General features: G+C 37.5%; 1 protein-coding gene across 11 annotated transcripts in view; it reads right to left on the reverse strand.

Moving 5' to 3' along the window:
• Positions 1 to 17,405, reverse strand: part of RPGRIP1L (RPGRIP1 like) — a 91,678-nt gene that overhangs the window by 61,809 nt on the left and 12,464 nt on the right. For all 11 annotated transcript variants that reach the window (XR_008552377.1, XM_054696875.1, XM_054696873.1 and 8 more), the window contains 4 exons: positions 17,169 to 17,312; positions 8,661 to 8,766; positions 6,623 to 6,769; positions 5,223 to 5,296 (listed from right to left, as the gene is read on the reverse strand). Coding sequence is in view for 10 of the 11 variants with exons in the window: in XM_054696875.1 (XP_054552850.1) it covers positions 5,223 to 5,296; positions 6,623 to 6,769; positions 8,661 to 8,766; positions 17,169 to 17,312 (471 nt within the window). In the remaining variant the exon portion in view is untranslated. The remainder of the gene's footprint in view (positions 1 to 5,222; positions 5,297 to 6,622; positions 6,770 to 8,660; positions 8,767 to 17,168; positions 17,313 to 17,405) is intronic.

The following is a 17,405-nucleotide window of genomic DNA, read 5'->3' on the forward strand; positions in this document are numbered from 1 at the left end:
ACCGAGGCGCCTTTCTCAGGCTGCGGTTAGCGAACATGAAAGAGCTTGTGGGATGAGCAAAGGAACTGGCCTTAATTTAGAGCTCTAAAGTCAGAAAAGTTGGCAGTGTGCAGCTTTTGTGGGACTACTAAAGGAATTCAGATACTGTACGTAGTCCAGAGGAATCCAGTCTCAAACCTCAGCAATCAGCGTCGGACAAGACCATTCTCTCCCATATCCAAACTCTCTTAACACAGAGAAAAGGGACTCTCCACCTGATCTTTTGTTCTAGAATTTGAAACGTTCAAATAGTCTGTGATAATAACATGGTAACAAAATAATGGCAAGAAAATAATAGCATATTAAACTATAAGATAGCAATCCTGACGTAAAGCAGTGGTGAGAATGTAGTTTTTGTCCTAAGGAACAAAGCAAATTTTATTTGTAACGTGACTGGGGTATAAATCTGATAAGGAAATGCTGCTAAGAATGAAAAGAGAGAATTACTATTCCTAATGAAAGTGCAGGAACTTAAATTATTGTTAAAATCTAGTAATGATTGAGACCCAGCACACCGGGAGAGCCATTTGCAGGTAACTGAGCGGTCTATAGAAGGTTCACGCGAAACACTGGTTGATGCTAATGGCTCCCCCCCAGTATTGGCCTAAACTAAACCCTGGTGCTAGGTCAGCCGCACTAAGAACAAGCAGGTAGATTGAAAAGTGAAGCTTCTGGGGCTCAGGAATTCATATTTTTATAAAGCTGCCCAGGTGACACCCAGGTTTCAGAAAAACGGATCTTGATCTGTATTGCAGCAGAAAACTATTATCTGTGAAGCTTGATATGACTGAATAATTATCAGCAGCTTTGACCCTTCTACTCTACTTATTTTAAACCCAGCAAATGAAACAAAAATCTATAAAATCTGGCTTTGGACTGATGATAAAGTAAAAGGAAAAGAAACGTGTTGCTGAAAATTGCCCTTAATGTTAGTCCCAGGTAACCTTAAGGTTTTATTCCAAAAGAGATACTTTTCTAGGATGCATATTGTTTTTGGTGCATTTAAGATAACATGGCCTTAAAAAATAAATGGAATTCTAGAAGTTTCTCTTAAATAGGACATCTGTTTCTTCTATCATTTCACATATGGAACCCTAAAAAAGCCCTGGATCTTGTATACAAGTATTCTAAGTAAATTTTATCAAAGGTACAATGGCTTAGCCTTAAATCCAAATAAAACAGGAACTTCAAATACTAAAGATTATTCCTTTACATTTTAAGAATACATATAATTTCTGCATCTGGTCAAATACATATTTTGAAAACACACATATATATGCATGTATGTGAGCGTATGTGTGTGTGTGTGTGTGTCTTTCATTATTAAAAACATGTACTACCCGGAAAAAAATTAGCATGATGAAATAGGCACAACCATACATTCTATCAGATGCCAAAAATTAGAAACAGTAGTGTTCCAATAGCATTAGTACCAGCAAAAAGATCACCAACAGTTAATCTGGCAGAAACATCAGAAGCTGTATGTGTTTAAATTAAGAACAATTTAGCAGCCTGGTTTTTCCAAACCCACAAAATACTAGTGTAAATCAGCATAAGTCAATCTGAATTTAGTCCTCTGCTATCTTCCCTCTAAATTTAGGATTACATTCCACTGGAGTTTCATGAGGAATTCCTTTTGAATTTACTGTATTCCTCTGTGCTTGGAGCCATCTGTGTAACTATAAATGGTGAACCACATCTGGCTCCATTTTCTTTGTAAAGACTGTGTACATGATTAAATCTGCATAGAGAACAGTCTTTGAGAACCTTTTATTCATGAAAATGTTTTTGAATATTGCCTACAGTGACAGCTGAGGGGGGTGTCACAGTTGGTCCTCGCGCAGATTTCATTATGAAAGTGATAATGTCATTCTGCACTTGGGATGCCCACTGGTGGCTGTGGCCACTGGCCTGTCCACTGCAGACATGGGTCAGCATCCTGTACGTACATGCCCTTGATCAACAAGAATTTTTCACCACCTTGAGGTTTTCGTTCTTACAGAAGAAGTCCCTGTTCCCAAGTTCAAGGGCATCCTGATGTGAGAGACGGGCAAGAGTAAGATCAAACCAAAAACAAAGAAACCCATCGGGACTTTAGTAGGGTTTAACAAACGCTAAATATGTATTTACTTTGGGATATTTCACTTGGGGAAGGAAAAATGATGCAACAAATGGGCTCAGTCTGGCTTCCGGGGAGCACGAAGAGCTCGTATTTATTTGATTGTACGGCATTCATGATTCCTGAAAGACCGCAGGGGAAGGCACTCCCTTCACAGAAACAGGCACGGAGGCTAAGGGGGTCGGCCAGGCTCCTTAGATACTGACATGAGATGATTATCATGTTGTAAAAACTGGATTCACCCAATTATTAAAATAATTAATATTTTCAAAAACTAAATCAACCTTTTTATTTTTTAAAAAACAAATGGGCAGGGCCTCCCCTGGTGGCACAGTGGTTGAGCGCTGGGCTGCGAAGCTGCCTGCAGCCTCTGCAGCGCCGGTTCGATCCCCAGCCACCGGCGAGGTTCCCACAAGGTGCTCAGACCTCTCCTGCCGCGCCCGCTGCTCCCCTCAGCAGTGCACTTCGGTCCTTCTGCCTGCTCTGCTCCCCGCTCTGGCTCTGGTGAATTCTCTCACCCTCCCGCGCTTCTGACTGTACCCAGTGCTTGTATAAATTAAAAACAAACAAAACAAACAAACAAACAAAAAAACAAATGGGCAATAAATTAGTTCCTCTCAGGCAGTTAATATCTTAAAATCACTTTTAACAGATTCTCTGAACTGAACCTCAGATTGACTAAATGTGAAGCGGACGGTTGGTGGCAGGTGAGGGGGCCAGTGGGCAGACAGAGCAGTTGCGAAGGGAGTACAACCTGCATTTTGATAAGCTTTCCAGGTGACTCATGCACATCACAGTAGACGCATCACTGCAGTCATCAGCTACTTTATCCTGAAATAACACTAACTTTGAAGATGGGACACAGCTTTACTATATCATAATCTAGATTTAGATTTCTCTTTAGATTTAATTGCAAAAAAATTTATTCTGAAATTTTAATAAACATTTCTTAAAGTTATACTTATTTCTTGGCATTGTAGCAAACATGTCTTAGCCTATTTAAAAAGGCTCATGCCAAATCCTATCATGAGGGTTTTATCTTACCAGAACATTCTCTAATATGTCATATGTCAAGTAATAAACACATTCAAAATTTCATCCGAGAAAGGAAGATGAGGACGCAATCTGCAAATCATGTTTTTCTCCTGAAAACTAGCCAATTTTGAATAACAAACAAATGCTCTCCTTTACAAAACATGCTATCACTATGACTAACCAAACAGGGAGTACATGCAGTTTCTGACGAGCACTAGTTGTTGGCAATGAGGAGGAACCGAGCTGTGAGACACAGAGCTGCAAAGAATCTGGAGTGGTACTGATTCCTATAGAAGTTCTCCAGTTATGCTTCTGAAAACATTATTAGTTAAAAAGTTGTATTGCAGAATTTTGTAATTTAACAGGATTTACTATTATGCGCACTTGCTGTATTCTCTGCTTATGAGACATTAATTTTTTTTGACATCAAGTGTTTTGACACTCATTACTCACATTTAACTTGCAGACACTTACACAAAATTCAAGTGTAAGCAGCAAAATGAAGCCTGTTTTTAATGTGACAGTAAAAAAACATAGAGCCCTAGTATAAAAATCTTTAAAAAAGCCCTTCAAAGCCAGAGTTAGATCATCTTCTAATATGGAAAGATAAAGTTTTTCATGGTGATAAAGCAAATATGAGAAAAACATGTGTTTCAAAAAATTCAACTTATTCATTATTCCCAGTTATGTTTAATGTTTTTTATTCTAAGAATGTAAGTCCAGTACATCCTCAACTTGGGGGGAAAGCAGAAAATGTTCAATGGCCATAAGCACTGACTTCCTTGTATTTAGCCCATGTGAAATTCTTTGAAAATTATAAGAGACCCGAACAAAGACTGGGATGAAATGACCTGGAAGAGGGTCCATGGCAAATCCCACATAAAGATTTCTGGCCGGGCTCCTCTTGCCACATAGCACCAGAGATTATTTAAATAGGTACCTGGTCGTACGGCTGGTACTAAGTACTTTAGTGCACTGAGCCACCGCGCAAAGGTAACCAACACCAGCAGGTGAACGACACAGGTGACACACCCCACGGGAACGATGCCTAATGTTACTAAGGTACATTTCCCAAGGTAGGCCAAAATAAAAGCCTCTCCCTACACCCTGTAGGTGTAATTTACAAAATGTAAAGATAGTTTCAAAACAAAACATAAAACCTAAGTTAAAAAGTTAAAGATTTATCTATAGATCAGATGGTTATTTCTTGAAATTTCAGTAATGACTGACAGGAGCAACTGTTGAGTACAAACTTTGACATATGTATTTCAACACACATTCAATTTGCTTCCATGCAAGCTTATATTTATCATTTATCAGTAGCATAATGAAATATACACATACGTTCCTCACCCCACCCCAGAAATAGCTGTATCACTAACTCAACTTAGTTGTGGAACAGAATTTTGCTTCTAATAGTACAGAAGGTATTAATTTCTAAAATACCATAATTAGGAGGCAGATTAAGTAACAAAATGGAAGCGGCACTTTAAAATTTATCTTGAGTAAAAAAAAATGCCTGTCTTCCCTTTCTAAGGAACAGAGACAACTGGTAGTTACTTTGCCCACAGAAACCCTCTCAGGTAACATGTTGGGGAGTCCAGGGGAGGAAACATGGGCTTGGAGAGAAATCACGAGGTTTGAATACAAGTTCTTTTACTGCCGAGCTCTAAGAGTGCAGGCAAATTACTTTCTGTCTTCATTATCTGCAAGACAGACATTTACAATGCCTACATTTCAAGGCTGTCGTGAGGACTTTGTAATGACCTATGAGAGTGTGTAGCACAGGGCTTGTGAGCTTACAGCAGATGATTGTGAGCTTACAGCAGTTTTCTTAGTAACAGACAACTGCTCGGGTTAAATAGCTTATGAACGCCCCCCAAAAGCTTATTTGTCTATTATAACATGTACATTATTTCTTGCTATCTCCACAACTAATTTTTAAGTCAATATTAGGTCTTCTGAATCCAGTGCTTTGAGGAAAAAAAGATCTCAAACAAGAGAATGAGCGAATACCTGCAATCGTTACCTGTTGTAAAGTTTGTCATAGTTTTCCTTTAAAAGTTCCCGTTCCTTTTCTAAATCATTAATTCTGTCCTGCAGCTAAAATAAAAAGAAAATGACACATTAGGTGATTATCATATATAACCACATGTGGGTGAAAAAAAAAAAAAAGCAGGAGGAGGAGGCTAGCATATTTCAATCTTGATTTCTAAACTGCAGCTGCTAACTAGAAAGCTCATATTGTCTGTGTTCAATTCAGCATTGATTTTTTTCCAAGTTGTTAAATAAACATGAAATTAATATTTCTGCTTTAATTAAGTAGAAACGTATGCACTGCTTCATGGGAACATGTGCCAGAACTCAATAAAGAATGTGTAAAAGCTCACTATTAAGTCTGGAGAAACATAATATTTTCTGCTTTCCTCCCTGATGAATTCCATCATTATACTCATTTTGTATTAAATTCCAATTGGCCCACAAGAAAAAATAAAAGGATTAACGTTTCTTTTGCTTCATGGTTCAAACAAATTGTGCTGATCACTATTTATTCTGAAGACACACTTTCTCGTGTTACTTGGAATTTACAAAGAGCCAGTAGCACATCTTATAAATGAATCAATGAATGAATGAATAAAATGGTTTACCCTGGCTTATCCCAATGAATAATATTATCAGAAATAAAGATGGTGCAATAATTCCATCTTTATGATTAAAATGCAACTCTCTATATTTATTTCTAGTATTTATTATAAGGTTTTATTCATCAGTGTGCTTTTTAAGCTACTTTTCCCCAAGGATCAGAGTATTCTTTCAATTCATTTCCATTTTCAAAAATCTCTTCTGGCTGCTAGAATGAGACAATATGTACAAGATTCTTCCAGGAACAGGACAGAATGTAGGTGTTTTATTTCGTTTACATTCTCCTTCAGAACAAATTTAGCACACTGTAGAAAAAGATGGTAGTGGCCGGAGACATAAGTAGCAATAATAACAAGAAAGTGGATTTTCAAACAACTTCAAAAAAAACCCAAAAAAACCAACCTGGATAGTTTCTCAAAATTGTTGATATTGCAGAACAGAACATTCTCCTCAGAACCAGATATATTCCTTTAACACTGTTTTGGCATTTCAAGTGACTAATATGTGGTTGTGGCTGAGGACGTTAAGTTCCACAGGTAATGTAGCATCAGTTTCAATTTTCTTTGTCTTCAAGGATTTTGAATCCTAGCACATTTGCAAGCATTTTTAAGCACTGACTTATCATGCACATAATATATTTAACAACTATGTGGTGCTGTGCTCAAGGCGTCATGTGTGTAGCATAGGATTTTAAAATATACTATTTGCAATGTTACTATTAAGTTTTTCTAAACAATTCCGGAAAAGTGTCAATGCAACGAACAACTAAACTTGGCGGGCGCTTACCTCTTCTATTCTTCTTTCAGAAAAGGTCACGGAGTGCAACTGCTTCTCAAGGCTGCAGCATTTTAGGCGCTGCTCTTTGAGTTGCATATTTAGCTCATCCCCATTTGCCATCAAGGCATCATGGCTAATCCTGAGAGTTCTTTGCTTCTAAAAACCAAAATTTTTTAAAATTAGTTTTGAATTCTGCTGTGAATGATTAGGTTCCAGAGGTGGATTGACGGGCGGTCACATCATGCAGTTGTTCCCCACATGGCGACGGTGCGGGGTCCACAGACACCGCCACCTCTGCGTGCCGTGTGGAAGACACCAGGTCGCCTCAGCAGGCATCGCAAAGTGCAGACCGCTGGGTTTTGAGTTGTATTTCCTCCTGGGTTTTGAGTTGTTGAGAATGACCATTAAGAAAATTTGTTTAAGCAATTTTTTTGTTTTCTTTTCGCTGCGGTTACAGAGGTTGGACACGCTATCTTAAAATGGGGACAGAGTCAGTGCTGACCACAGACGTTCAACAGTTGCCACCATTAAACAGTCTCAGGGTAGGCTTCTAATTTTAATATCTTTAATTTAAAATATTCAATTCAGTGAAATAGTTACAAACTCTTCTTAAATTTTAAAATGGCATCCTTATGCACATGCTTTAAAGTCCATTTTATATACTTAAGCACCGCATATTTTTCTAAAAATTTTTTTTAAAAAAGGATTACATTAAAGTCTTTTCATAGAAACCATTATGACCATGGCATGTGATGCCTCGTTTGCTAGTGAAAATCGATTAAGTTCTACTGAAGTTCCTCATTAAAAGAAAAATGGCTATTTAGCTACTAGAGACCAAATTTTTATTAATCTTGGTTATCTGCATGACATTTAACTTTAACCAGTTTTCTCTGGGCAGCCTACCTCATTGAATCCCTTGTTCTGAATCTTTCAAACCCCTACCCTGTGTCAAACCCCCAAAGAGGTACCTGCGTGACAGCAGACCCTCGTCATTGTGGTATTTCAACAAATACCTGGGGTCACTGTTAAGTGGGAACAAAAATGGTGAGAGTGATGACAGAATATAAAATCACTTTTTAACTCCTCTCAAAAACTCATTTTAGAAATGGCTTTCAATGACATGTATTTTTACTCTTTTCGGTCTGCAGAGAGGACTATCATTCCCACTCTCTAATTAGCCTCGCTTTTCTAAACTCATATTTATATGGAAGATGTTTATATGGCATTTAAGGAGGTTCCCGCAAGGTAGAAAACGCTACCCAGAGAATAGTTTAAAGATATTTCTCTAATTCAAAAGTGAATTTAGGCTTCAGATGACCTTATGGTTTGCACAAATTTATTGCTTTGTCTCAGTACTTCAAAGAAAGTACTGCTTAAAATAAATTCTGCTCATCTGGAATGTTTTGGAATTCATTAGTTCCAGAACCTATGTTAATTATGCAGTGCCAATAAATAGGAGTCCTCTGATGGCACATTCCTGTGGAGTAGTAGTTTTTGTTAAAACAGCAACGGGGCTGAAGAGTATCGTCAACTTGAATGGCTAAGATTTAAAATAAATATGGTAGTTGACATGACAGGCACTCAAATATTTTCTGATAATGGCAGTGATAAAACAAAACAAAACACCACATCAAAGAAAGACTTAACAAAACATAATTATGACTTTGATCTATCTTAGATGTTTCATAAGTACTCAGAACTGAAGATCTATGCAAATACATCTAAACCTCAGTGCTGTGTGCTCATAACAAATTCCCATAAAAGGAGTTAAAAATAAATTTTCTTGGCATGAGATGATATATGATAAATCTGTTATTATTTAAAGATGACACAGATATTTATAAAAAGTCTAAGCAGTTGGTTATTTCTTTAGTTATTGAGTTATTAAAAGACAATCTATGAAATGAAACACACTTGAGAATAAAAAGAACACTGCTTAAAAATGACTTTTTAGTGTTATGACCTTTTACCTAACAAATACAACCTGAACACAATTTTTGAAATTTCTTACCTACATGTTATCACATAAAATAAATTATCACCGTACCTCTTGAAGCTGAATAAATTTTCCTTCCATTACTGACAGAGCGTTGCTTTTTTCGACGAGTTGCTTATGAAGTTTAATCATTTCTACATTGTCCCGAATGTTTGACCTTCAAAGATGGAGTTAAGAAAAAGAGAGACAAAGAAGGGCAAGGTAAAAGAGAAAAATCTATGGTGGAATCACAACTTTTCATGGAATGCTACGCAGAAAACGTTTACACACTTTTAGATAAGGCACCATGGTTTTTGTTTATTATATACTGGGGTTAAATTATTTACAACCAACCAATAATTGCTCTTGAACTCTTAGTCTGAAGGAAACCTCACACTTGGGTCACCTGTACAAGGATGAGAGCAAAGCTTTAAAATCATGTCACAGCTTTCTGAAAGAAGGTCCAGAGGACGTCAGCTTAAAGCACAGTCATCATTCGCCCACCAAACTTCAGACTTTTTTTTTTTTTTTTAAGAACTATCATACTACTTTCCCCTAAATGAAAAATATGCAACATAGTCACTCATCTTTCTACCACTCCCTCAAAACAAATGGTATCATAAGATTACAATTTATTGGAGTTTCCTCCTGGAGTTTAAACGTTTCAAAATATTTCCAAAAGAAGTGACTTAGCATTTTATACTAATAATGCCCAAAGCTGGCATTTAAATATGTTGCAGATGTGCCTTTAGCTGTGAGAGATCATTTACCGTCCACAGGGTATATAGAAACTCTATATGCGGCAATACTATTTTGTATTTTTCCTAGTGAGATTAAAGCAAATGTCGAATTTAACAGGAAGATCTTGTTAAAGGTTAATCAGAGATCTAAATGAATACCTGTTTTCAAAAGGCATTTATTTTCCTCACAGAGAATGTTCCTTAATTTAATACATTTTATATCTAAAAATATTTTTTAAGTTGTGAAGCTCAGCTTTAGGCCCCCTATTTTAAGAAAAATAAATATATAAATTTGAAATTCAGACATTTATTTAAGTATTTGAAGTACGACATTTTACTTTCAAAACTTATCTAGCGTGCACATATTGGAAAAATTGTCACAATGCCCTACTGGAACCAGAAAATGGACTACAAAGCTCACACATCTGTAAACCAGCTGAGGACTTGAAATACTTAATTTTCCTCTTTGATATTTGAAAGTTCATTGCATTTTGGCATCAGACAGTTAGTTGTCCTCACACAGAAGATAAACAAGTCCAAGAACCTGGACCTGGCCCAAGGTACAGTCTTAACACAATGTTAAAATAATTATGTGTCTAAAACATTTTATCTAGTAGTTCTAAGCACACGTTCAACAGAAGACTCACTATTCCCCTTAGTATTTTATTTGTTCACTAAAAACAATACGAAGGAAAAACATTTTAAATGGTTTCACATCTAGAAGCCCCAGTATCATTTGTCTGTTCTCCCTAGAACTTAAGTCTAACACGTTAACAACGAGTGACATTTATTGATAAGGAAGGACAGAATACTACTCCAACAATTTCTTACATTTTCAGTATCCCTGAGACTGTTTTTTATATTTTTAAGTATGTTACTATTCTCAAGAAGATACAGCTATATGTGCATATCAGACATCTTTGAATAATAACGATAACTTAACATAGAATTAAGCCCCAATAGCCCGCTAGCCACATAGGATCAAAGTAAAATTCGAATTGACTTGGCCGGGCAAAGACCAGTTAAGTATCTTTCAAAAACTTTTAGTGGTTTAATCGGAGAATATTTTCTTGAATACTTTCCTGAACTCCTTGCAGTTGAAACTTTTCAAAGGAATGCCAAGAAAAATGACTTAGTAGATGATACTAATCGTGTCCAACAAAATGTGCATAAATACAACATAAGTAGGATTTAGAAAACAGCGATAATAATGTGGTACTTTAAATAAAGTCAGTTCACTACAGAGTCCACCCATTCTGGGACAATGCAACACCTGCAAGTCTTTAATAATTATTTTTAAGCGTCAATTTTATGGGCGCTATACATTATAGTCATTATTATGATTGAACAGGCTTGAGGGTAATACCGAGAGGACAAGGATGACTTGCTGTTAAGCTCAAGTACAATGATATAAACTACATAAAAGTTACAATCAAAATGTGATGAATGTGGTCTGGCTTCAGGAAGGTGTACAATGAAAAATCATCTCGAGTCTGAAGCTCAACTCAACATTTTTTTGCAAGATGAAATATAGTAAATGAACAAGGGTGGAAGCGAGAGAAAGAGGGAAGGAGACGCCACAAAATGACGACAAGGAATCTGAGCAGGAAGCTGAGGGCAAGGAGAGGGCCAGAGCAACGTTCAGTGGCCGATCCTACACCTTTCCGTATGAGGAGGAAGTTTCAGGTTGGTTTCCTCTGAAGAACAGAGATAGGGATAATTTTATAAGCAAAATTTAAGTGGCCCCCACCTAACGTTTCCCTGCACCATGACGGGAATTTCCAATCTTGAGGATGTTGACATTCCAACAGGAAGAACAATGTGTAGTAAAAACACATGAGCTCTGCCAGTCATGTACCCGTGCACACATGCTGCATTACACGTGGTGCGATGATGTGCAAACACATCAAGCATACTAATTATGTGCTTTGTAAAAATTAATTTCTCAAAATTTTCAACAAGGATTTTGAAAAATCTACGCACAATTAAATTGGAAAATACAGCCTCTTTGCTTTCTTTTTTTCCTTTTCTTTTCTTTCTTTCCTTTTTTTTTTAACAGAAAAACTATTTAAAATTATGATCAAATCTTCTAAAACCATGAGAAGAGTTGTTGGCTCATCCCTAGATTAAAAACAAACTGAAATAAATTAGATTTTATGTTGAAAAAAAGTAATTCAGTTCAACAACCTGTGTGCCAAGTTTCTCTCATATAATTTGAAACAGTCAAGCAATAAACTCTGTAAAAGGAATTTCTAATGGAAGTCTTGAAAACACTTGACTCCAGCTTGCTACTGGGTGCCATAATAAATCCAGAAACTTAAAACCTCAGATACAGTGGAGAAGGAAAAACTTTCAGTGGGGCTATGTAATGTATAGTCTAATAAGAAAGCTTAAGAGGCAAAACTCTCTGCTCTAGTGAAAGCTTCTTATACCTCATTCCCCAGGCACACAACTCCCTCTACTCTCACCCATCACTCGCCATTTACCAGCACCTTCCCAGCCCCCCCAGCCCCTCGTAAACATTTCATTCCATGCTATAGTAAGGAGTACGAACGCTAAAAAAAAAGCCTCTTGAGTTTCAAGTCAAAATTGTTGTAACACCCTTTAGAAGATGAGAAGGTTTTAGAATACAGAAGCTAGGTTAAGAAATTCTGGAAAGTCGCTAAGTGAAACATTTATGAGAGAGAATGATGAGGCTCTTTTTGAGTAATAGCTTTAGGAGGACTGAATTTGGGGGATAGGTTGAAAACGACCTTAGAATTAAAGGAAAATCTTTGGGTTTTGTTTTTAAACTGCGGTGAACATTTTTAAAGAGTACGGTTGAAAGAAATGAAGGCCACCGACAGCTCTTTATGGAAACACAGAAGACAGTTGCTGGAAAGGTGGCACTTCGGAGTAGGTTACAGAAAGATGCTAGTAAATTCAATGAGGTATCATTAAAATCACTGAGAAAGGTGATGGTTTTGCTCAAAACTGCCAAATGAGTTCGTGGGTAAAAATATTGCTCCCTGATTTAAGAGTGCATCAAGAAAAAATTTGTCAGAGTATGTTTATTTGACTCTGGATCATATCTTGTGGTGTTGGGTCAAATATAAATCAGACCTGAATGTTTTCTTGCTCTCACCTCAACAAGCAGAGGGGCCGGTTATGCAGACAGTCATGGTCTATGAAATGGAGGGAGCGCGGCCAGGAGGAGCCCGTGGGGATCGGAAGAACCCAACACTCGTTTGGGTTCATCTTTTGGGGGCCACTTTGAGGATCAAGTTTAACAGATTCCAACTAGTTATGAGAACCTGAGAATTATACACAATATTTCAAGAAGTCCAGTGGGAAATGCAGATTTATTAGCAATTAAGCTGGGAAAGTGAACTTAGAGTTTTCTACTGTTTTTATTTTTTGATAGAATTATACCAAATCTGTGCAATAACGGGATTATTTCACAAGCATCAGATACAATGATTGGCATGATAAAAGCCTTTGACTGAAAAAAAGAGAACAAATTGATTTCATGAACAAATACGGCTTATTTAGTAGTCAAAATCATACAGAAACACAGGTTCCTAGGGACAAGAGCAGCTATTATTTAAAAAGTAAGGAGTGAGCCATTTCAGTCTCTTCATCTTAAAGAATTTGGCCAGAGTCCTTAAGTGAGGGAGTTAACACCAAATCCAGTTCCGAGATAAATTCTTCCCGCCCTTTTTAGTTGCTTCTTTCCTCCAACAACTTCCTAATTTTTAACTTTCCCTCTGCTCTCATGTGTGCACTGATACACTAATTATTATTCATCGGGACAATTTCTATGGTTTATATAAACTGCTGGGAAAATACATTGAATTGCTATCAAAGAAAGAGGTTAGTTAATATAAGTAATTTAAAAAAACAGGGATAACAGAATTGGTTTTTTGACTATGACATTGTTCACCGGGCAAATTCTAAGATATTCAAAACAACAGTAAGAACTTTGGTGACATGAAAACAAGAAGTGACAGGTGTCACCTCCCTTGTAATGATAATGTTTGCCTGGTTATCCCTGGCCCCAGAAACCCTTCCATCCCAGAACCAGATGCGGCCTCGAAATGAGGGGACTGGGCAATCGCACAAATCGAAATTGAGAGACCTTATGCAAACAACTATCAATGGGTTGGAAAAGACTGGGGGAGCCACTCTAGAATAAAGGACCCCTAAAAGAGGTGACGATTAAGTACATAACCTTTGATTGGAGACTACATCAAAAGAAAGCAAAACAAAACAGCTATTAAAAAAAAAAAGCAATAAAAGGAATTACTGGGTTGGTTGGGAAACATGGGCACGACAGTGAACGAGCGGGCGCTACCGTATTCTCTCCCCTGTCATGTCCCAGGTGCCCTGTGGCCGAGCAGGAGGGTGTCCCTGTCCCCAGAGGATATGCAGAGGTTTAAAAGGGGGAATGACATGTGCCCAGAGGTCTCAAATTCTCCATCGACCCTTTGATCTCTTTCTATATATCCAAGGGGGTACGCATTGTTTCTATGTCTCTGTCTCTGGCGGTGGGTGCGGTGGAGGGGAGGGTTGGGGGGTCGGGAGGGAGGAAAGGGCTCAGGGGCAGGTGCGCAGAACGCAGAAGAGGTTCGTGTCGCTCCCAAATATGCAAGGGGGTGAGAGGCAGGTGGGTGTTGACTCTACAGGCGCCTCGCATTTCTGGAGGCTTGCAATTTTTCGAATGAAAAACCGGGCACGGTGGGAGGAAGGAATCCTGTGTCTGTGCACGGGAGAAGCCCCTGAAGCCTGTTGTTTCTCACATGGCGCGCCTGCAAGGGGCCTCTCTGTTTTAAGACTTGACGGTCTTCTGTCAACCAACGAAGAGGAAAAGAGGGGAAGACAGAGTGCCTGAAAGATTTATGAGGGAACTTGCCTCCACGGGGACATTATGGCACTTAACATGATTTTTAATTAAAAAGGTAAACACCCTAACATTTACTTAAAAAAAAAAACACAAACAACTTAGTACAAACTAGTTACACATTTGGTAAGAGAGTCTAAATATTTTTGGAGTTGAAAAAGTCAATAAAAGGTAAAATCATTCTGATTTTAATGTTCATGTACATGTGTTCACTGGTTACGGCTTTGCATTTAATTTAAGACGGCCTTTTTAATAAGCAGAAAATGTGCATTTTTATATTGTTTAAATTTTAATATGGATTTTTGTTCAAAACAACACAGACATTCAGGCTACTTGTAAATGATACAAGATTTTTTGCTAATGAGGCATTATGTAGAACATATGCAAAAATCACAACTCAGTCTTCCAAAATAGACCACAATAACAGGAAAAAACATGATTTTAATAAAAAAGAGCAGCACTGGGCTTTTACTTCAAAGCAATTAAGGGCTTTGGATAACCAAAAGTTTATGTCAAGCTGATGCCAAACCAAACTGGTCTATTAAACACATACTATGAAGAGTTTCTGTAATATTCTATGAAAAGGCTCTTTGCCATAAATATCAAGCACCGCACTCTGAAGATTACAACTACGTTAAGTTCATGTTTGAGAACAAGGAGTCCAACATCCAGATCAGACTTCTAGAATTTCAAATCTGAAATAATGTATCCGTGAAAGACGTTTAAATATGTTTTCCATTTTGTGATTTTTCTCTACAGTAAATTATACCAAGTTTTATATTCTCCCCAACATTTTTTTCAACAGTTTTCCATTAGTCTCAAAAAAATTGCTGTTACACATAAAATTTTGAGCTGTGTGTAAACATACAAGGGAAAAAACCCTTGAAGATCCTTATTTGAAGTCATTTCTTCATTTTTCAACAACTCTATTTCAAGAGACAATGTTATCTACTACAGGGACCCTTCCTGTAAGCAAAGAATATGTAATTTCCAGTGTTATAAACTCAGAGGGAGGGGTCCAAGAGGGCTTATTTCCTTGACTTTTGCAACAGAGGTTCTGTTACCGTAACACTCATTTTGTCTCTACTTCTAATTCTTGGCGTGGCTGAAAAAAGACTGCTATGGAGTGAATGATAAAACCCCTCGAGGAGGGCATTCATTTAGTTTTGAAGGGAGACTCTTCCATGTTTATACGTTGGTGTCTCTTGCTGACAATATTTATAGTAAAAAATGAGCATCTATCATGCTAGTGCTCCTGCTGTTTCTCATTCTAGAATTGCAGAATTTTTGGATCTCCTTTCAACTAACTCTCTGGGTCCCAAATGATGTTGTCCATTTGGGAGATGGGATGTCCACGGTATCCACCTTACTATTTTGGAGACCTTAAGAAATTCAAAAGGGAACATGGTGCCTGATAACTCTGTACTCAGAGTTGAGTGAAGCCGATAGGGACGGTTTTCAGACTTGGGCTTGGCCGACTGCAAGAATGTTTATAGCCCGATAATATCGAACGTATGGCTGAGGGCAGCAGATCACTGCGCTCAGTGTTGGCACCTGGTCCTTGAGCAGGGTAGGGGAGACCTCACAAGGAACCGCTTCTTGGCTTCCCGAGACGTCTAAGTCTAAATCAGTTCTTCCTTTGGGAACCTGGGTAACTCCCAGGTATTTAAGCTGGTTTAAAAAACAGGGTTCAAAATTACATTTCTGAAATAAATATAACTCTCAATAATATTTATGTTTCTTCTGCCCTGCACTTAGAGGGGTATATAAATGTCATAAAACATATAGGATTTCATTACATAATTTAATTTCTCACAGAACTTTTTAGGAACAGAAATTATCACATGTAATACTAATCTTATTAACCTCTGAAATATAAAGCTTTTCATACACTTTTACTCTAATTTATTTTTTAAAAACAAGTCTCATATCATGCATCTTTTCTTAGCTTTTTCAAATTCACCATGTAACGTTAGTTTGCTAATGGAGAATTATTCTGAATCTGAAGTGAAGAACTAGAAAAATCAAATTAGGGTTTTCTGAGTAAGAATCTAGCCACATAATTGAGATATCACATATGCTGGAAAGGGGAAAATCAAATAGAGGCTCAAAGTCTGGTTTTAAAAAAACCAATGGGAGAATTAAAACAAGAGATACAACAGCCAAACGCCACGTGTACACCTCAGCCAGATTCCAATTCAAACAAGTAACAGAAAGAAACTTCACAGACACTTGAATGTAAACTGATTATTAGATGCCATCAAGGAACTGCTGGTAAAAAGTCATAAAGGGAAGAAAATAACTCAAGATAGAATATGGTGAAAAGATAAAGTCTTGCTGGAAGCAAAATGTGGAAACACAGAAGCAAGAGAAAAGGTAGTAGGGACAAAACGACATAGGAGGATGGGATCAAAGTCACTGTGTTACAGAACATCAAAAATGAAGACGCGCAAGGAGAATATCAAAGGGCTCCAGTGTGATCATGATAATCAACAGAATTAGATGATTTTGTATTTTGAATACTGAATGTTAGGAGAGGTAACACCTCTTTGAGATATAAAACTGGTACTGCATTATAGAAACTGCTACCTTTTAAGCTTGAAAAACCTTAGGGGAGGCTGGACTGTTACTCACGAAGCATGCCAACAGCTGAGTCTTTGTCACACCCTTCTGGACGTAGGGACGATCAAATGGTATCCAATGTCATAATCTTGGTAAATGAGGCAAATTAGTGAGGAAAATAAGACAAGGCAGAGCAGGTAGGCAGGGTGTCTTGCAACTAGAACTGTTGATAGCAGTGGCTAGGCCGACAGCAGCGGCTAGGCCGAGAGTGGCTTATACATAGGATGTTAAGTAAAAACATGATTTTTCTGTAGACAAGATTTATTCTTCTATGGCACATGATAAAGTATTTTAAACTAATTTTAACCTTATCAAAGTGATATTTCTGTTTCAACATACCTTTGATCTGTAGCCTGTTGTTCTCGAAGTTGAAGAAGAGATAACTCAATTTCATTTTCTTTCCTCCTCAACTGAGTTTTTAGGATCTCAGCCAAGTGTTCTAGTTCTTCTATCTGGCCTCTCTGTGACTGAATCACATTTTCTCTGAAAGAAAGACTCTTCGTAAGGATTTTTAGTTTGAGGAAAAAGTTGCAGCATTTAAAGAAAAGTTCTTCATAATGAAGAGCAAGCAAAAGT

The sequence above is a fragment of the Talpa occidentalis genome, unplaced genomic scaffold, assembly GCF_014898055.3.
Source record: "Talpa occidentalis isolate TD23 unplaced genomic scaffold, MPIMG_talOcc4v2.1 talOcc4.17, whole genome shotgun sequence".
NCBI classification, from domain to species: Eukaryota; Metazoa; Chordata; class Mammalia; order Eulipotyphla; family Talpidae; genus Talpa; species Talpa occidentalis.